Source organism: Hemitrygon akajei, chromosome 11 (assembly GCF_048418815.1).
Source record: "Hemitrygon akajei chromosome 11, sHemAka1.3, whole genome shotgun sequence".
NCBI classification, from domain to species: Eukaryota; Metazoa; Chordata; class Chondrichthyes; order Myliobatiformes; family Dasyatidae; genus Hemitrygon; species Hemitrygon akajei.
The window spans coordinates 46805833-46828569 of NC_133134.1; the positions used below are offsets into that span (position 1 = coordinate 46805833).

At 40.8% G+C, this 22737-nt stretch overlaps 1 protein-coding gene across 1 annotated transcript in view; it reads left to right on the top strand.

Annotated features, from left to right (window-relative positions):
• Nucleotides 1-22737, top strand: part of prr35 (proline rich 35) — a 68831-nt gene that overhangs the window by 41393 nt on the left and 4701 nt on the right. Inside the window, exon 2 of the mRNA XM_073059895.1 lies at nt 20705-22453. Within this exon, the coding sequence (XP_072915996.1) occupies nt 20850-22453 (1604 nt within the window). The 5' untranslated portion in view covers nt 20705-20849. The remainder of the gene's footprint in view (nt 1-20704; nt 22454-22737) is intronic.

Consider the following 22737-nt stretch of genomic DNA (forward strand, 5'->3'; position numbering starts at 1 on the left):
AGTCATTGCAAGGATCTGCTGGAACTTTAAAAGCTTCTATCACAAGGATTTTGAAAATTAACGTGACCTCCTTTGCCAAGAAGAGAGCTGTCCATGCCCGACAGTATGGCTGAGGGTCTTCCTCAAGCAGTTCGTATGCTGACTGCAGGTCAGTGGTACTAGGTGAGAGTAAGCGTTCGGCACAGACTAGAAGAGTCGAGTGGCCTGTTGCAGTGCTGTAATTGTTATATGGCTATATATCTCAGTGATGACATCCTTAGGATACCCGAGTCTCTGACTGGATTCTTTATCAGGAAGGATGTGTTGTCTTGGAAAATTTTGTTCGAATAGGCTTTTTGCCATTTGACTCTAGGAAATATGAGGTTCTTGCTGGAGAGCAATGAGGAAATCAATCTTGTTTTCCTTCTAGTTAAATCTTAGAGGAATTGCATGAAAAACAGAATAAAATCCCAGGGACTTCTCCCTCAGATCAAAGCAGAAAATATTGAAAAGCTGAACAGATCTGAGAACACGCCCAAGGTTTTTGATTAAAGGGTATAGGGTGAAAGCAGGGGAGTGGAGATGACTGGAAGAATTGGATCAACACATGATTGAATGGCGGAGCAGACTCAATGGGCCGAATGGCCTACGTCTGCTTCTATATCTTATGGTCTAAATGGAACTTAAACTTCCACCTAAATTAATGGTAGACTGATTGGACAAGTTCTTTATATAATCAAGTATACCACTCTGTGTTGGTGCGTGGCCAAGTGGTTAAGGCGTTCATCTAGTGATCTGAAGGTCGCTAGTTCGAGCCTTGGCTGAGGCTGCGTGTGTGTCCTTGAGCAAGGCACTTAACCACACATTGCTCTGCAATGACACCGGTAAGAAGCTCTATGGGTCCTAATGCCCTTCCCTTGGACAACATCGGTGGTGTGGAGAGGGGAGACTTACAGCTTGGCAACTTGCTGGTCTTCCATTAAAAAATCCTTGCCCAGGCTTGCACCCTGGAAACTTTCCAAGGCGCAAATCCTTGGTCTATTGAGACTAACGGAGTCCTCCATACCACTCCACCTGACACTTCCTCTGGCCAGATGATCCAGTGAAAATTTTCCATCATTTTTTTCTGTTCCCCTGCATTAATCTTTAATTAATGGTGATCAAAGTCACAGGAATCCTATATTATTTTGAATAAATAATAAATAAGGCATCAACAATAATGAGCCACTAAGCTTAACAGCAAAGAGTTGCCATTCCTTTAGTCTGAACAGACCATTCACTAATGGAGTCCCCAAAACAATCACATTCCAGTTATATGATCCTAGATTTAAGGATAAATGTACTCAAAATTGTAATAGTATACTTAAGTAACTCCACCAATGGGAGTCACAGAGTCAGAGGAAAGTACAGCACAGAACTAGGCCCTTCAGACCATCTACTCCATGCCAAACCATTTAAACTGCCCACTCCCATCAACCTGCACCAGGACCACACCCCTACCATCCATGTACCTATCCAAACTTCTCTTAAATGTTGAAATTGAGTTCACATGCACCACTTGTGCTGGCAGTTCGTTCCACACTCTCACATCCCTCTGAGTGAAGAAGTTTCCCCTCATGTTCCCCTTAAACTTTCACCATTCACTCATAACCCATGACCAACTTCCATGGAAAAAGCCAACTTGCATTTACCCTATTTATAGCCCTCATAATTTTATATACCTCTATCAAATCTCCTCTCAGTCTTCTACATTCCAAGGAATTATGTCCTAAACTATTCAATCTTTCTTTATAACTTAGATCCACCAGACCTGGCAACATCCTTGTAAATTTTCTCTGTACTCTTTCAACTTTATTTACATTTTCCCTGTAGGTAGGTGATGAAAACTGCACATAATACTCATTGTTAGGTCTCACCAACATCTTATACAACTTCAATATAACATCCCAGCTCCTGCACTTGATACTTTGATTCATGAAGGCCAATGTGCCAAAATCTTTCTTTACAACCCTTTCTAGTGATGCCACTTTCAATGAATTAAGAACCTATATTCCCAGATCCCTTTGTTCTACAGCACTCCTCAGTGCCTGACATTTCACTGTGTAAGTCTTACCAAAGTGCAAATCTCACACTTATCTGCATTAAATTCCATCTGCCATTTTTCAGCCCATTTTTCCAGCTGGTCCAGAACTCACTGCAAGGTTGGTTTTGTAAAGCATGAAATCAGGTTTCAGCATTTAACAACCACAAGTTAAGATAAGGTCACTTTTTTAAGAAAGGAAGATCAAGGGAGCAAGCTAGCTGTTGGTTAGGAGACATCAAGAAAGGCTTTTAGCAGACTGAAGATGGTAATAGAAAGGGTAGGCCATAAAGCATAGGAGTTCATAGATATATTTGTACTTAACTTTCATTCGCTGAATGTGGACATCGATGGCAATGCTTGTGTTCATTGTCCATCATTAATTGCTCCTGAACTGAGCAGCTATCTTAGAGACACCCACATTGAAGGGTCTTGGGTCACATACAGGCCAGTCACAGGAAGGATAAGAGATTTCCCTCCCTGAAGAGCATTGATGAACAGAATGGGCTTTTACGATGATCCAGTAGTCTTACAATCATCGTTATTGCTAACGGATTTCATTCTGTTCCAGAATTATTTCTTTTAAGTATTCCAGGTGGTCTGGTGATATTCAGACTCAGATTTCTGGATGCTAGTCCAATCGACTGCAATAAAAAAAGTAAAATACAATTGTTAAGCTGCCTCATTTGTTGGTTTTGGCAGTTCTAGCAGAAGCTGAGGATCTCAAGGACCATTTGAACAGGACCAAAGAGTTATTTTAGAATATTACCAGCCCATGTCCAGGAACTAACACCTTCACAAAGAACAGCAACCAGTCATTAGAATCTTTCTCTGTGTATCATGCAACATTTTGCTGATCAAACCTCACACATTTCTGGTCTCCATAATTACAATAAAATTCACCAGAGTAATAGGGAAACTGACAGGTAATACATCTCAGTAGAGGATGGATTTACAAGGACACTTTTCTTTAGAAATAAGAAAATTGAGATGCAACACACTGGAAGTTTTCTTTTATAATTAAGAAGACTTTTCAATGAGTAAACATTGAAAATGTGAGGTAATTTTAGCTGCCTACAATGGTTGTGAGAGGTTGGGTGGCTGTTTAAAAATAAAACAAAGAGGGAAATAGAGGAATTTCTTCAGCCAGAAAGTGGTGAATCTGTGGAACTCATTGCTATGGGCGGCTATGGAGGCTAGGTTATTGGGTGTATTTAAGGCAGAGGTTGATAGATTCTAGACTGGTCAGGCCATGAAGGGTTATGGGGAGAAGCAGAAGATTGGGGCTGCGAGGGAAAATGGATCAGCAATGATGAAATAGTGAAGCAGACTTGATGGGCCAAATGGCCTAATTCTACTATATCTTATGGAAACCTGACCTCAAGCTAACTCCAATACTTATTTCTGCTTCCAACAGAGGTGAGTGAAAAGGATGATGTGTTGGAATCGGAAGTGCTGGGAGGTGTTGTAGGTGCGGTGGCAGATAACCAGTTTGATTATTGAAGGCGTAACTTAAATTTAAATATTTTGGGGAGGCTGCATGCACACATCACCACATCACAAATCTTTAACAAATAAACCCAAAATAGGTAAATTAAATGCTCCATACATGCATATGGATGTTTTTATTTATGATGATAGAAATGCACATCAGATTCTAAGCAAGTTCATATAGACCATCATTGAACAGTCCCATAATTTCATATTCAAAGATTCAAAGTACATTTATTATCCAACTATGTATGCAGTACACATCCCTGAGATTCGTCTTCCTCACAGACAGCCACGAAACAAAGAACCATGGAACCAACTCATACAAAGAAAAACATCAAACATCATACCTCCCCACACACGCACAAAAATTAATCGTGCCAATGGCAACAAAACATGAGTGAAAACACAGAATATAAAACACAAAATCAAATGGCACATTTCAGTTCAGCTCAGTGTTGGTTATCTGTAGGCTACGCATTTCAAAAATCGCCCAAAAGTAGTAACAGCAAAAGAGCAACCAGGACTAGAACTGGAAGCTACAACAAATCATAAACCTGAATTAGAGTCCAAATCTATTAAACCACGTTGATTAAATCGTGCTCCATCCCCATCCACCAGCAGCATTGAGGGACAGAGAAATCACTCAGACCTAAGGACCTTCCCTCAAGAGCAGCGAGCGAATGGGAGAAAGAGTCCACCGCACACAGACACCAGCAGCAGAGAGCAAGAGGCTGGGAGATGGCGCTGAACACTTGCTTGCCTTCCGCACTCACCTCAATGACTTCAGTTTTCCTTGGCACTTTAATTGGCGAGGTTGGTGAGAGATGGAGTCGAGTGTGGGCCAGTGCCGCATCTCCTGGCTTTCTGGACTCCATGCCACGTGCTTTGGTCGCAGACTCCCGGAACACTCTTGGAGACAGCAAAGCGCTAAGTTCCCCGATCAACCCAAAACGACACTGCCAAAGTGTAGATAACATGCTGTAACGGTAGCAGAACCACACCTTAAATAAAACAAAGTGAAAGGAATAGCTTTGTGAACCGTCTTGACGTTGTCGCTTTTGGTAGCGTTGTTTGCCGGCGCCATCTTCTTTAACTAGCTACAACAAACAAATGACTCACCCTCGATGACAGTCCCACTTTCCACTGTCCCTGCCCTCACTCTGCCACCTTTACAGGCAGAGATCAGGCACCACAAGCCTGTAAGAAAAGAATTTAGGTTCAGACACAGTTCATCAAAAGTTTCAGGATCACAAATTTTCTATGAATGTGCAGTGTACTGACACACAATCAGTTCAGAAATTTTCATTAAACCATTAGTCAATAATGCTCAATCAATCAGCCCCTGCTATGGTGAAGTGAAATGGGATAAAGAAAACATTATTCCACTGTATTTGCAATCAGCCATCTGCTTTAATATTGTATTGACTGTTAAAGTTGGCTTGTTATTACCTTAATCCAATGAAGCGTGATATTTTTTAGAGTGGAAAAAAATAATGAAAATAGCCAGAGAGTATTTTATTTCACAATTTTTGCATAAACATTCCTGAGCACCCAATCAATGAAACTACAATGATCACAGTCTATACATAGAAAGCTACAGAAATTGTGCTGAACATCAATACAAGCAGTTTGCAAAAATACAATCAAGACCCACATTTATACTGAATTTGTAACAATATGAAATCATGATGGATTTAATTGTAAATAAATAATAAATATTGCAGTGTGCATGCATGTGTTTCTCTGTGAGATGGATACATGTAATCCATCTACTTGTATTATTAATGACAACAACATTTTATTTTCAGCTTTGAAAATACTAATCAATTATACTGATTGCTAGTGGTCAAAATTAAAGGAAATCAGTAGGAATTTGGAATTGAAATGTTCTTAAAATAAAAGGACAGGAAAGTAGCAAGGCGATGGCATGTTGCCCTAAGACTTCCTGTTGCTGTGAAGATCTTCTTAATAATATCCAGTCAAAGAAAAGATTTGAAACAGGTGGGTACTTCAGTGAACACCCCAGCCAGTTGATCAGCACAAGTCTTTAGTACTTGGCCAAGTACCCCATCTGGGCAGAATGTTTCTCCTGCTGGTGCTCATACACCATCCTCAGAGACTGAAGTCATAGGATCATCGGAGGATGTGGGAGGTTGTGACGGTTCCTCCGTGTTTTGACTGTCAAAGCAAGTATATAAGACATTGAGCTCATCTAGAAGTGAGGGCCTGTTGTCGCCTATGTCGCTTGATTTAACTTTATAAGAGGCAATAGCATTCAAGCCCCACCACAACTGTCGAACATTCTTCAAACAAGAGAAAATCTGCAGATGCTCGAAAACCAAGCAACACACACAGAATGCTGGAGGAACTCAGCAGGCCAGGCAGCATCTATGGAAAAGAGTAAACGGTCAACATTTCGAGCCGAGACCAACTGTTTACCTTTTTCCATGGATGCTGCCTGGCCTGCTGAGTCCCTCCAGCATTTTGTGTGTGTTGTGTCAAGCATTCTTCATTGATTCAAGTTTAGTCTGAAATTACTACTTCAACCGTGAGATGGCTTTCAGAAGATTGTTCCTGGACCTCTTGTAACTTTCTTGGTCACCAGACTTGAATGCCTCTGATCTGGCCCTCAGCAGACTGCAAATCTCATGGCTCATCAAGGTCTTCTGGTTGGGGAAAGACTCTGAATGATTTTGTGGGGACACACTCGTCTACAACTGTTTTTTATAAACTCCATGACAACCATGGTACATTCATTCAGATCCACAGATGAGTTCTTGAACATGGCCCAGTCCACCGACTCAAAGCAAACCTGCAGCTGCTCCCTTGCCTCCCACAACCATCTCTTTGTTGTCCTGATCTCTGGAGGTATGCAGTGATCTAGTATGTTGGTGCTACAGGTTATATGGGGTTTTCTTCAAACAAGCCTGATTGAAGTCTCTATGAGTCAATACATGTCAGGAAGGACAGTTTTTATTTGAGACTGCATGATGTATTATCTTCATTATAGATGGCCACTGGTGGTATGTAAACTGTGGTCAGGATTATGGAGGAGAACTCCCTATAGGTGTTCAAGATCAGGGGAGCATGAACTCACCAAAACTACTATATCGGAGCACATCAAGAGTTTATCATGAAACATACACCTTCACCTTTTGCCTTTTCTGAATCAGCAGTCCAGTCCATCAGGTAAATCAAGAACCCTTTGGGTCTGACGGCTGTAGTTGGTGCACTAGGACAAAGCCATATCTTGCTCAGACATAGAACACAACAATCTTGCATTTCCCTCTGATACAGCAATCTTACCCTCAGGTCCTCAGTTATGTTCTCCAGTAAGTGCACAGTTGCTAACTAGATGCCGGGTAAAGGGGGCCTCATCCCTCTGCGTTTCAACCTGGCTTGGAATACCCCCTCCTGCCTCACTTCCAGCCATGACAACGAATCTTCATCCGTTGAAAGGTGCCATACCTGAGTCCTTCTGAAGATTGTGAAATCTGTAGATAATTAAGTTGATTTAAAAGTACATCAGTTAAAGTACATTGCTTCAGTACATTGACTTCTGGTTTAAGATGGTGCTACCGAAGATGTGCAACTGGTAAATCATAAGGCAAGAGATTCAACTAAAAACATTACTTATAACGTCGGTCATGAAGCAGATAGTGGTGAACTATCACTGCAGACAGTGAGGAGGCAGGCAGAGGTGAGGCTGGTTCTTGTGAAGAGCCGTGATGGGGTATTGCGAGACACAATGTGTTTGAGCTGGGTTCACAGATGGGGTTCATATCACTGCCAGAGATGGAGTGAGTGATTTCGAGAGGAGTCACTGTGGAAGAGTTTCGATGCCCGTCCACCTAACCTGGGTGCAAGGTTGGATCACTCTAAGCGCCAAGCCAATTTGGTGAGATCGAGATCAGCTTCAGGCTGTGTCACCCTAGCATTTCAAGGTGCCATGACCCGGGTCCTAGAACATGGCACTATCCGGTACTTGGACAATTTAAATGTTATCCCAGATAGTCTGAAAGCCCAAGGGTGGGGTAAGGAGGTGAGGGTTGGGCTGCTTTTGCTTGCTCTCTTGTGAATGTTTATTCCTTTCTCCATGACATCGAGGTTGTGAACTGATCTGGCTGCTGTGCATTTCTGCCCCACTGGTTGATGACTGGGGACCAAGGCTGTGGGCCGATTCCAGCTGCTCTGGGACTCAGTCTGGTTCGGGATGCTGTTGGCTTGCTTCCATTGTTTGGGTTTTTTTGTCTTGCTTTCAGTGGATCAGTGATTTTTGGTCTTTTTTTAAATTGGGTTATTTGGGTTTCTTGCTTTATGGATGCCTATAAGCAGACAAATTTCAAGGTGTATAATTTAATCATTCTTTGATAATAAATGTGCTTTGAATTAAAGGGAAATTACATGCTTATATTGCAGTGAGAGTAATTCAAAAGTGGTATATTTAGAAGTGTTGTACATAGCCTGCAGAATGTCACCATGGTTCACCAGTACCAGCTTGATGACTTCTTCGCTCCCAATTGTTATATCCTATGCCTGATCGAGATGACCCTCAATCATGCATTAGGATATAACTGGGAACAGACTGGGGCATTTTAAATAGGAGATGATTTAAGCGAGGAAAAAATAAAATTGCTGAGGTACAGAATGGGTGAATAATGGAATACCACCTGATTTCCAGCATCACCCTAAGCCAGAATTGGTCTTGTGTATCTTGATCTGAAAATTACAGTCCTCACAAGTACTTTCCAGCAGAGTAAAGATCTAAACTAACCTGATGTGTGGAAAGTTCCATGACTATACAAATTGCCATCCTCTCAGACTACTGCACTAACAACTAAGGACAAATGATTAAACATGCTTTCAAGACCTTTATATATTCTCTGTAAAGCAACCTTAAAATCCTCTAACTGTGACTCCTTCGTTGCCTACAACAACCCTCATCATTCAGCAAAATGATTTAGTAATTCTCAACGTGATAATTAGTCCTTGTTCAGTTGCCCTTAGGTTGCAGGTGGAAGTGGGATTTATTGATCAGGGAGGTGATGTTCCCACCGTTGCTAGAGGAATTAACACAATATCAATGAAGGAGCAATCATATATTGTATGTTTAGTCAGAAAGTTTTATAGGAATATGAAGAGATTGTGCTGCACTTCTTTAATCTTCTCGATGATGAACCACACGGAGGTTTGGTGGTGTTATTGAAAGGACATCAGTAAATGGCTTCACTGCGTCCTGTATATGATTCATACATATACAGTCCAGTGAACAAAATGAATATTTAGGATAAGAGATCAAGTAAAATTTTTAAAAGTATTTTATCAAGGTTAGCAATGACGTTCTGAGTTTTGTTCTGGTTAAACCTTGTAAGCAAGCCGAGAATGCTGCATTATTCTAACACAACTTACAGGTTACGTTGACAACCTAATTCAGTCCTCAGATACTGCCTGACCTGCTGAGTTCCTCAAGCATCCTCGTCAATATAAGTGTTAGAGAGACCTCAGGGAGAGGGAGCAAAGAAATAATTCATCTATTACAAAAGTCCCAAACCTGTCCTGTTGTGGCTTTTGCTATTTTTCAATAATTTCTTTTATTTATTTGTGGTAACTTTAAATGCCTAGCATTATCATATCAGAGGACCCATCCTGGGACCAACACGTAAATACCCATTTCAAAGAAGGCACAGCAGTGACTCTATTCTCTTGGGTGTTTGTGCACATTTGGCAAGTCATCTAAAACTTTGACAAATTTCTATAAAGGCACAGTGACTGGTTGCATCATGGCCTGGTATGGAAACACCAATTCCCCAAAATGGAAAAGCCTACAAAGAGTGGTGGATACAGCCCAGTTAACACAGGAAAATTGCACTCTACCATCGATCATGTCTATGAGGAGCACTGCCTCAAGGATGCATCATCAAAGACTCCCACCATCCAGGCCATGCTCCCATCTTGCTGTTGCCACTGGGGAGCAGGCACAGGAGTCTTAGGTCCCACAACACCAGATGCGGAGGTTATCACTCTTCAACTATCAGACTCCTGAACCAGCGTGGATAATTTACTCACCTCAACACTGAACTACTCCACACCCTATGGTCTCACTTTCAAAGACTCTCCAACTTATGTTCTCAGTATTATTTATTCACTTATTTGTTTATCATTTTATTGTTATTATTATTTGATTTTGGTGTGTATTTGCACAGTTTGTCTTCTTCTGCACACTGGTTGTTTGCCAGTATTTGTGTGTAGATTTTTTATTGATTCTATTATATATCTTTGTTCTACTGTGAATGCCTGCAAGAAAATAAATCTCATAGTTGTATATGGTGACATATACATACTTTGATAATAAATTTGCTTTGAATTTTGAACTTTGGTCTGAACATCTTTGGTCTGAACTTTGCATATTAAATTCTCTTATCAACCAACGTTGTCAGTACTAAACATGTGCTACAACTGATTTTAGTAATAATAAGCAACGCATTTACCTTTATAGCAATGCCAATTATCTTTACTCAGAAGGTTGGAAGTGGAAATTCGGCCTGTATTTACTACAATCCTAAGTGAGTTTAGGCTGTTTTACCTCAGCTTATAGTGGAATGTTTTCATATCATTCCTCAGACAAACTCCCAGTCCATTGGGATACAGTGACTTCCAGACCTGCTGGGGTGACAGTCATTAGATTGTCACATGCACACAATCAGTTTTGCACACAAACTACTGAAAACTGGCAAGAGAACACATACCCTATCCTATTATTATGATAATTATTATTGCTATTGTCACTTTAGCTGTTATTACTAGCAATAAATCTATTAATAACACTGGGCAACATTTTTTTTCAAAAGTGTTGATTCCTCAGAATTTTATTTTGTTTATAATAGACCGCTTGAAGCTGAACACAAATATAATTTCAGACTACTGGTATCACGTAGGAATTTGGAGAAACTACAAATTAACTTTTATTGAATATAATGCATTTAATTGCATAATGGTGCTGACACCTAGCTATAGTTCAAGTAAGCTAAAAATGTTTTGTTGATGATTTTCATTTGTACTCGGTGCCTGAGGCTTCTCACTTAAGTGCCCAACAATAATCAGCCAGCTTTGATGGATACTAGTTGCCCTGATACTGTTACTCCATAACTGCAATGTCCTGGGAAACTTTTCACCGGGGTCGTCACTGACACTGCCAAGATTTGCAAGGAAAGAAGTTTATGCAGAAATGCAGAAAATTAATCTTTAGTGACATGTTGTACTTCATGGTTTTGTATTCTTGAAGCATGTTGTCAACCAGCTGCATGTAGTTTGGTGCTCTGTAATTGCCAATTTTCAGCAACATCCTTGAATGGTTTCCATGTGATTTTCTCCAGTCCCACTAAAGTTCTTCGAACTGCCCGTCATTGATGACCTGTTTGATTTGTGTACCAACAAAAATGCTTTTCTTAATCTTGTCATCAATTGTTCTGACTTAAATTAAGAATTGAAATAACAAATATTGGCATTTTTTAAAATGGTGCGTGATAAGATTTCACAGTGCTTTTCATGATCGGCAGCCCAAAATCCATAAGATACACCCAGAAGTATTCAGGAAGCAAAATATTTTGTCTAAACTTGCAGACTGTTAGTAGACGCAAGTCTAACTGCTTGCAGATGCAAACTATTTGTGACTGACCAACAGATGATTTTTCTCTACAATCTATTGCTGAGGTGGGATGTAGAGGAACTAGTGGGGAAGTGTGTACTTGAAGATCAGTCAGGAAAGTGCATTCCTTAAATACAGTTTGTCCAGCTGAGGTCAGTTCCTATTAAAGGGCTGGGATCTGTTTAGGTGGGGACCCTAGACGTGCTACAAAGACGTGTTTTTGTTCAAGTTCCAGTAGATTGCATGCCATTGAATCTCATTTGGCATGTCCAGCGTTATCTGTATATAAGAACACGTGAATCATGGAGAATTCAGAAATAAATTAAAGTAATCACTCAGTGCTCAATTTAATTATCCTGCACACTACAATCTGTTTTCCTGACTCCTGGGATAACTTTCAATGCAACACTGCACTCCCAAATGGTTCAGCAGCCTTTTCTAGCTATTTCAGATTGAAGCTGCTCATCTTCCAAGAAAACTTCAGTTCCAATTCTTACACCCTGTTTCTTGAGCAGACATTCAGCTCAGCTGGAAAGATAATGGCAATCAGGAGCTGGCAAGTCCAATAACTGCAAACATTCTTACTTTGCAAACTCCTAATATACACACAAAATGTATTGCATACACTGGATACACACAATGTGGTGGAGGAGCTCAGCAGGTCAGGCAGCATCCATCAATAGGAATAAACCATCGACATTTCGGGACGAGACCCTTCATTGCGACTCTTAGTGAGGTTTGAAGTTGAGAAGGTTGATATCTCAGGAGGAGACATCAACTCTTAATATGTTGCTGCTTTTTCATTATGTTTACCTTCTCATTGAATGGTATACAAAAACATGGCATGACATGATTTGTTGTTTAATTGTGTCTCCACACTGAGAGAGAGAAAAAAGAAAGCTACCAATTCTTTCTATGCTTCTAATTTCCACCATTTCCCTACCTTGTATTGTGTAACCATCCTCCTCATATTTTCTTTCAACAAAATCTTCAAAATCACATGGGATTTTTATTTTAAAAATTAATTCTTAATGCATGCTCCCATTCTATGTATAATAAGTTAGCCAACAAACCAAAGTGTTATGATTTTATTATTGTGACCTACTATTCTTACAAAATAAGTTCTTGGAAGTATGTAGCACAACGGGTAGTGCTGCTGTCCCAGAGCTCCGCTGACCCAGGTCCGATCCTAACTGCTGATACCGTCCACTGTGAGCGCATGAGATTCTACCAGTTGCTCACTACTGGTTAATGGAAGAACTGGAGGGGAGTTGGTGGATGTCTGAGAGTAAATAGGTTGCAAGGATCTAATTGGGAAAATAGGCTTATTGTAACTGATCTGAGAGCTGGCATAGATACAATGAGCCAAAGGCCTTCATTACCATTATTCATTTAAGTATCTATTCTGGCATATCAGTACAATAAAAACACAAGAGCACCAAAAACATAAAATACAAAATACATAAAATGTTAGAAATAGATTCTTCTCATCAACATTTGGAATGCTATATAAATAAAAAGCCACACCAATGCGAATCCCTGTAGCATCTGGTGACCTTGTGAGCCCCGTCTTGGAGGACGATGTCGGAACATCTTTCAAAAGGATGAACCCTTGCAAGGCATCAGGTCCTGATGCTGTACCTGGTAGGGCACTGAAAACCTGTGCTAACCAACTGGCGTGAGTGTTGAAGAACACCTTCATTTTCTCACGGCTGCAGTCGGAGGTTCCCACCTGTATCAAACGGGCATCAGTCATACCAGTGCCCAAGAAGAGCAGGGTAAGCTGCCTCAATGACTATCACCCAGTTGCACTCACATCTACTGTGATGAAGTGCTTTGAGAGGTTGGTCATGGGAAGAATCAGCATCTGCCTAAGCAACAAACTAGAACAACTGTAATTTGCCTATCACCACAATAGGTCTACAGCATATGCAACCCCATTGGCTCTTCACTCAGCCTTAGGCCATCTGGACAACAGCAATACCCACATCAAAGTTTATTAACTACAGCTCAGCATTCAACACAATCATAGTCTCAGTGACAAATCAACAAATTTCAAAACCTCGGCCTCTGTATCTCCCTCTACCACTGGATCCTTGACTTCCTCATTGAGAGACCACAGTCAATGCAGATCAAAAACAACATCACCTCCTGGCTGACTATCAACAACAGCGCAACTCAAGAATTCATGCTTAGCCCATTGCTCGACGCTCTCTACACCCATGACAGTGTGACTAGGCACAGCTCAAACGTCATCTATGAATTTGCCGATGGCACAACTGCTGTTGGCAGAATCTCAGATGGTGACAAGGAGGCGTGCACTAGCAAGATAGATCAGCTGGTTGAGAGGGGTCACAGCAGCAATATTGTACTCAATCAGTAAGACCAAGGATTTAACTGTGGACTTCAGGAAGTTGAGGAAACACACAACAGTCCTCATCGGGGAATCAGCAGTGGAAAGAGTAAGTAGCTACACATTCCTGGTTGGCAACATCTCTGAAGAATTATCTTGGGCCCAACATATTGATGCAATTGCAAAGAAGGCATGACAACACCTATATTTCATTACGAGTTTGAGGAGATTTGGTATGTCACCAAAGACTCTAGCAAGATTGTCAGGTGTATTATGTTACAATTTAAGAATGTTTATCGCGTCCAATGCAGCTGAATAGGTCTGCTTGACTTGTAATCACCCAATAAAGAATGGACACGTTCACACACACAGAATCAGTAGGTCAAATGTTAATCAATACATGAACGAACCCACAAAATCGACCAGTCCCATGATGTCACATGACAGACCAGTAAACAGTCACATGGTGGATAGGGTATCTCTCAACCTCTAAGTTTTTAGGCGCAACCTGCTCGATGGTATTCCACTGGTTTTGTGGTCTGTTTTGATCAGTGCAATCCAGAAACCCCAGGATCAAGTGCTATCTAGATCCAGTGCTTTCAACAGGGGATTCTGCTTCGATAGGTTGTGGGGCTAACCAATCTTGTTCACTAGCTCATTCTGGAATGAGGGATTCACTTGGGCATTTCCTGGTGTGGTCTAGACGTCAGTGGCATATACTACCATCCTCAAGTGCTGGAATAACTTGTTGGCCCTCTTCCACCACAAATTTGCTTTTCATCCACCTTCGGCTCTCAGGGCTTGAGTGAATGTAAACTGGATCTGTCACCTCAAAGTTACGATGTTCCATATTTGAATTGTGTTGTAACTAACTGAATTGAAGTGTTCACCGTACAGGTAATGGTGAAAATTCATGACCCCAAAAACAATTGCCAATGCTTTGTCCAGATGTGCATAGATTGATTCAGCTGACAACAACTGTTTGTTGTCTGTCTCTTTCTTGGTTTTCCTGAACTGGGCACAATAAATCCAATCAGGAATGAAACCTGCAGCCCACCAATAACTCAGATGGAGAGAAACCTGTGGTAGATTGTAGGGTTATTGGGTACCAGAACAAAAGCCAGTTGATCCTGGTTTGTATGTCACCATTCAACGTTTGTAGCCCCAGTCCATTTAGTATGTGCATCAACGACTACCAATAGTGTGTGATCATCCAATAGATCTGTGTTGTCTATGTGCAAACATCTCCAGCGCTTGATAGGCCAATGTCATGAAGCTATAGCTACAGGAGCAGTTAAAGGTCAAGACTGCGGGCATGGATTGCATGCACAAACAATGTACCCAATGTCTTCATCAATTTCTGATCACCAAACATAATTCTGGGCTCGCGCCTTCATACGTGATATTCCTCGATGCACACAATGCAGCTCTTCCAGGATAGGGGACCGTAATTCTGTAGGAATTACAATACAACGAACGTCTCTAGAGTAGACAACCGTTGTAGCTGTTATGCTTACTTTAATGTCTGGCATACGGTAGCACAGTTTCAGGCACACTAGTTGGTCATCCATCTTCTACTTACCTTCTGACTTGTGCCAATGTTACATCTAGCTCAGTTTCTTCTTTTAACTGAGAAGCAGTGATCAGAGATGCGTTGACCCAGTCAATCAGTAATACCAGTTTGCCTGGAAGTTCTGAATCGCAAGGGTATTCATGTAGCAGAAGACGGCTTAAGGCATCTACAGTTTGTTTCTACCAGGAACATAAGATATCGTATACTGGTGAACGGACAGGTATAGGGCCACCATTGCATCTTTTGTGATGCAACCTGCAGCACAGCCTTGCTCTCACCAAGCAATCCCAATGGCTTGTGGTCCCTATGCATATCGAAACGTTGTCCATACAAGTAATGGTGAAAACGCATGTCCCCAAAAACAGCTGCCCATGCTTCCATGTCCAACTATGCACAGTTTCATTCAGCTGAGTTAAGGGTGCACTACCTGTATCATTCTGGGTTAACACCTCACCAACACCATACAGGGAGGCATCACAGTATAAAACTATTGGCACCCCAGGTTCCCAACGCCACCTCGTACCTCTCTTCAACAGAGCGTTAAGCAAAGCTGGAAGCCTAACTGTGTGAGGCAAAAGTCTGGCATAATGATTGAACATGCCCAAAATGGAGTGAAGTTCATGGATATTCCTTGGTGTCAGGGCTTCAAGAATGCGATGAAGCTTTTCTTTGATAGGACGTACATCTTTGGAATCCAAGCAGAAACCCAGTTATTCTACATAATCTGTCACAGGGTGCATTTCTCGTGCTTTAGTCGTAGACCAAGTTGCATTATTCAGGGAAGTTTTTAAATCAAGATTATTCAGATGCTCTTTCAGGGTCAACCCAGTAATCAGACTATCATCTAAACAAGCTATTGTATTGGACAGGTCTTTAATGCAGGATTAGATGGTGCATTGGAATATTGCTGGATATGAATTTATGGTGAATGGGAACCTCATATAGTGGAACAGGCCTTCGTGTGTTGCAACAGCAGTGAGGCTCCTAGACATTTCTTCTAGTTCAAAGTGCATGTGCAAGGTTAAGTTTAGTGAAGAAATTTCTGCCTCCTAGTGTTGTGTCGATACCGTCAATCTTTGGCATTAATTCACTGTGACCTTGTAATCTCCACATATTCTCCACAATGGGTGTGAAATTCTCACAGGCTCAATGATCCTTTTTTTTGTAATCCCATAAGCTCCGCCTCAACCTTGGGGCAAAGCACGTGTGGCAGGGAACATGCCTTGAAGAACTATGGTTGTCTGTGGCTGATTCTGGAAGATGTACTTTGGTACCCTTGAGTTTACCTTCATCAGGATTGCTGTAAAGAAGTTTTTAACTGCTTCAGAAGATTATACTCTAGATTGACATGTTGGTTTTCATCTGATGCACACCTAGGACAGGCTTTTGCTTTAGCCAATCATGCCCAAATAAATTCACACCTTCTCCTTTAGTGATATGCACTGGTAGTTGGAGCGATTGAATTTCAAGCTCTAGAAGAACCCTGCCACAACTAAGCAGCTGTAACTGCTCCCCTGTGTGAGCCTTCAGTCTGTAATGCAGTGGCACAAGTGTTTTCAAGTAGTCAGGGCCAAACATATCGACCCATGTCTTTTCACTGCATATAGTAATAGCACATCCAGTGTCAAGTTCAAGTTCAAAAGAAATGGGTCAAAACCTGTACAGGAGGAACTGGCCCTAGACCATCTAATTGCATTACCATAAAACCATAAGACATAGGAGCAGAATTAGGCCATTTGACCTATCGAGTCAGCTCCACCATTCAATCATGGCTGATCCTATTTATTCCCCTCCTGAGTCCCACTCCCTGGCCTTCTCCCCACAACTTTCAATGCTGCAGCCAATCAATAACGTATCAACCTCCTCTTCAAATACACCCAACGACCTGGTCTCCACAGCCTCCTGTGGTAACAAATTCCACAAATTTACCACCCTCTGACTGAAGGAATTCCTCACATCTCTGTTTTAAATGGGCACTCCTCTATCCTGAGAGTGTGCCCTCTTGTCCTAGATTCCACCATCATGGGCTCATCACCATTTCCACATCGACTCTGTCCAGGCCTTTCAACATTTAAAAGGTTTCAATGAGATCCCACCCCTTCATCCTTCTAAGTTCCAGTGAGTATAGGCCCAGAGCCATCAAATGTTCCTCATACGATAACCTTTTCATTCCCAGAATCAACCTTGTGAACTTCCTCTGAACCCTCTCCAATGACAGCACATCTTTTCTTAGATAACAAGCCCAAAACTGTTTACAATACTCAAGGTGAGGCCTCACTAGTGCCTTATAAAGCCTGAGCATCACATCCCTGCTCTTGTGTTCTAGACCTCTTGAAATGAATGCGAACATTGCATTTGTCTTCCTCACCACTGACTCAACCTGCAAGTTAACTTTTAGGGTGTTCTGCACAAGGACTCCCAAATCCCTTTGCATCTCAAGGTTTAAAGGTTCATTTAATGTCAGAGAAATGTATACAATATACATCCTGAAATGCTTTTTCTTCGCAACCATCTACGATAACAGAGGAGTGCTCCAAAGAATGAATGACAGTTAAGTGTTAGAACCCCAAAGTCCCCCCAACTCCCCTTTAGAAAATAGTCTGAACATTTATTTCTTCTACCGAAGTGCATGACCATGCATTTTCCAACATTGTATTTCATTTGCCACTATCTTGCCTATTCTCTAATCTGATTTAAGTCCTTCTGCAGCCTACTTGTTTCCTCAACACTACCTGCCCCTCCACCAATCTTAGTATCATCCGCAAACTTGGCAACAAAGCCATCTATTCCATCATCTAAATCACTGATACTCAGCATAAAAAGAAGCATATCCAAAACCGACTCCTGCGGAACACCACAAGACCTCTTAAAGGATCCGCTTATTCCCACTTGCTGCTTCTTAATAATTAGCCAATGCTCTAACCATGCTACAACATAAGAACTTCAGCTCCATAACTGTGTACTGTGCTACTGTGGAACATTTGGTTTGAATGGAGGTGGAGATCGGTAAACTCTTGCCAAGTGTCCTTTCTTTTGGCAAGTACAACAGATGGGTCGTCAGTTAGTAGGCTTCTGGTGAAATTCGCCACAACAGTAATATCGGAAACCTCCCGGAGTATAATTCCTTTTTTTTCTTAGTGCCACTGTTAACGTTGGTTTAATCTGCAGCAGTAGTAAGTGATGGGGAAATCGCCTGTCATTGTACTTTGCACAATCGCTACAAAACTGCATACTTATCTGCCGCTTCCATGCTATTTGCAATACCAAAGGCTGACTTAAGTGTGAGCGCTGGTTCTGCCAATCGACGATGTTGAATACAAACATCACACACGCTGACAACCAAGCGATCTCGTATCATACTGAATCTTCTCGAACGGCTCCAAAACTCACAAAATTCAGTCAATTTTCATAATTCAGCAACAAACATTGTTACTGATTCATTTCTAACTGAATACGAGTGTTGAATCTAAAGCGTTAACTGGTGATTTAGACTCACGTAATCTCATATGTTCCTCATAAGACTTCGAAGAGGGCAAATCGGGGCTCACCAAACTTCGGACGATGTCATATGTTTTCGGACCATGTAGACTGAGCGGGATGCTAGCTCTTTTATTGGACTCAATGATGTCTTATCATTTATCATGTCTACTGCAGCCGAATAGGTCTGCTTGACTCCTAGGCATCCAGAAAACAATGAACACGTTCACACGCACAGAATTAGTAGGTCAAACGTTAATTGATAGATGGACAAACCCGTGATGTCATAGGAGAGACCGAGGAACAGTCACCTGATGGATAGGACGTATTGTAGAGAGCATTCTAACTGGTTACATCACTGTCTGGTATGGAGGGACCACTGCACAGAATTGGAAAAAGCTACAGAATATTACTAACTCAGCCTGCTCCATCATGGGCACTAGCCTCCCCAGCACCAAGAGCATGAGGGCATCTTAAAAAGGTGATGCCTCAAAAAGGCGACATCCATAATTAAGGACCTTCATCACCCAGGACATGCCCTCTTCTCATTGCTACCACCAAAGAGGAGGTGCAGGAGCCTGAAGATAGACATTTAATGTTTTGGAAACAGCTTCTTCCCTTCTGCTATCAGATTTCTGAATGGACAATGAACTAAACCATGAACGCTACCCCACTATTTTTCTTATTTTTGTTCTCATTTTGCACTACTTATTTAACTTAATTTTACAGTACAATATACAAAACAGTATAAATTACAAATATATGTATAACTGTAATTTATAGTTTTTGTGTATTGCAGTGTAGTGCAGCCACAAAACAACAAATTTTCAGAATATTCCAGTATATTAAACCTGATTCTGACATTTTAGATATTTTCACAATACCATGTTCTTACATTAGTGTCTACTTTACATTGATCCAATTTTGGAGGCTGTTCTGTTTAGTATGAAGTTGCATGTGATGCAATTCAGCATATAATTAAAGTAAATCATAAAACAAATCAATAAATTTCAAATGTTAATTTGCCCATTGATGAAGCATTTTTGCATAATAGTTAGATGTTATTAATTAATTATTTTTCTACCATCTCTCATCACCTACTTCTCCATTTCATACATGCAACTTTACCAAGTCATTTAAATGATGCTGTCTATAATTATTACCATCACTTAAGCTTTCCTAAGAGAAACAGTTGTGAGTCATTAGCATGTGATACTTTAGAGTGAATATTCCATGGAACAGGTGTTATTCTTCTGCATTTTTATGCCTAAAGGCCATAGTTCCATTACCTACTTTGTCTTGTAGTCAAGCGTAAATAATGTACAGTGGCAGGTAAGCATGAAATCTGAACATATTTGCCATCTTTTGTCAAAGAACAAAACACTGTTCAAGACCCCAGTGATTGAACCATCCACACCCAACTCACAACTGCACCCTATTGGCTTGTTTTATTTAAGGAAAGCTTTTTTCACAGTTTTTTCATCTGGGTTAATGTGTATAATGAGTTTACAGTACATCACTATGTTAAAAGCCAAATCCATTATTTGCAGAATAATTTAAGAGTAAATGTGGTTTAAATACTAATCTAAGCATTGAAGTTATTTCTTCGGAGGCAGAAATTCAGGCTTCTGAATTTGCCCTATAATGGTTATATATATTTAAAATAACATCACAATTTTATTGTTAACATTTACATGCAGTTTCCCTAGCCACCTAGAAAGAGTTTGTATGCTGTATGTGAAGTTACAGAAACCAGTAAATCTCAAACTTTGATTACTGGTTCATGGTTGCTTTGGTCTCTTCTGGATCTTTTGTTTGTTAGCCTTAATGACTTTGTTTGAGGGAGTGTATCTATCTGATTGTACTTTTTCACACAGGAAAATGTGATATTTAGATAAAGCAAATAAATGGTACTGGTAGCGTTTATAATATCAACTGAATTTTTTTTAATTGTGTATGTTTATTTAATAATGCACAAAAAAGGAACAGTATGATTGGAAATAACTGCTTGTCAATGTACTTTACAATCACAACTCTGTTAATATGCTAAGCTGATGTTGACTGAGTTTTATGTTAAATATTAGCTATATATTTATCTTTTAGGTTCTGGAATGTATTCTTGTAAGGACCAATAACAAGTCTTCCGTTGCTGATAAAATGTCTTTCTAAACGTGGAAGCCATCTGAGCTGAAGCACATTCCTGACATATAAAAAAGCAAAGATATTTCTGCAGTATTCTGTGAATAAAATGTCCAAAGACGAAATAACTTGCAAGATTAATGCAGTTTGTAAGCATAAGGAGCGCAAGCCAAAGAAGCCGCATTACATTCCCCGACCATGGGGAAAACCGTACAACTACAAGTGCTTTCAATGTCCTTTTACCTGCATGGAGAAATCACACCTTTACAACCACATGAAGTACAGCTTGTGTAAAAATTCCCTTTCACTGCTAATAGAGACTGATTGGCCCTACAAGAAGAACAACATTCTCAATCCTGACCTCCACTTTCTGCAAAGTACTGCAGAGCGAGGTCGAACTGGAAAACATAAAGAAGAATTGGAAAGCAGTGATAGTATTTCGATTGCAGGCGATACTTCAATCAAAGTAGGTGACAGATGGGACTCGTGCAAAGCCAGCATTGAATTAAGTGCAGATCTGACCATTTTAGAAGGATCTGATAAACAGACATGTTCTTTTCGAGAGCGAGAGAAACTGGGCTTTGCTGCTGAACAGAAAGCAGTAGAGGATTACAAAAAAGCACAGGATCCAAGGTGTTTACCTAACACTGACATACAATCTCCCTCAAGAAGCAAAATGGCAAAACTGAGCAAAAAAGCTGAGAGTGATTTCATTATAACTGATGTATTTTCCCTGAAGGACTCAGTGGTGAAGAATAAGATTTTACCAGCTGCAGGACTGGAAGCCAAGCTGAAACAGTACAAGCTTCCTAAGAACTATGTGAGCAGCAGTAATGGAATTCTCATGGAGCAGTGGAGGCTAGTCACATCTGGGCAGAGAAAAAACACAGCTGACATTTCCCCACCATGTACTGATACAAATGTAATTCCATGCTGTCCACCACCAGCATATAGTGACTACCAAGAGCCGCAGGGACTGAATCTCTCGGTGCTGGAGGTTAATTACCCCATGAACCACAATCTGTTCTCCTATTTGAGTCCTGGGATCACTTCCAGTGGAACAACACCTGCACAAATGGCTCAGCTGCCTTTTCTGACCTCATCGGCTCAGTTAGTTCACCCACGATCTGGGCATATGCAACCTGCACATCTTCCAGGAAGACCTCCAGTTCCATCCAGATTCTTCTATCCCCTGCTATTTGAGCAGACACTCAACTCAGCAGAGAACAGACCAACAACTGGCAACAATGATCAGGAGCCAACAAATCCAATTACTCCCAATATCCTTGCACCAAGAATGCTAGATATCCCAAATAAAGCATATTTGCATAAGGTTCCTATCCTAAGGCCTCGTGTAAGTAAACCTGGTCAGGTGGAAGGGAATCTAGCTGACTCCAGTTACAAGTCTTTTTCATCACATGATGCTGAACAGAAATATTCAGCACAAAGCAGGGAAAGTACCACAATAACTCCTAAAAATGCATTTATGTACAAGTCACCAATTTGCGTGGACTCAAAAGGTGATGAAGATATGTCCAATAAGCTTCGAGCCATAAAAAACCAAGAGACTGCTGTGCCCGTTTCTACAAGTGCAAGTGAAAGTTCAGTGAGATTTGTCGAAAATAAAGTACATTTGTCACCAGAAAACCCAAGCAAGTCAACATTACTGCTAGGTTGTCTTTCTGCAGAAAGCTTGAAGCAACCTCACAACAGGTTAGTTCACAGCTGATACAAAGTGTTCATTTTCATAGCAAATAAAATGTATTTCATTTACTGATCTAACTGGATGAAATATGTTCTCTCCCACCCCTCTTAGACATTCACTTTACTTGGGTACAAGGAAAAAATTCTATTAAATAAACAACAGTAAAGGATTAAAATAAATTAGAAGCCTGCAGGTCATCAAAGCATATATCAAAAGGGGTTGTCCCTTCTTCTCTGCTGTTACAAAGTAGTAGGAAGCACAGGGTCATGGAGTCATCCAGAACGAAATAGGA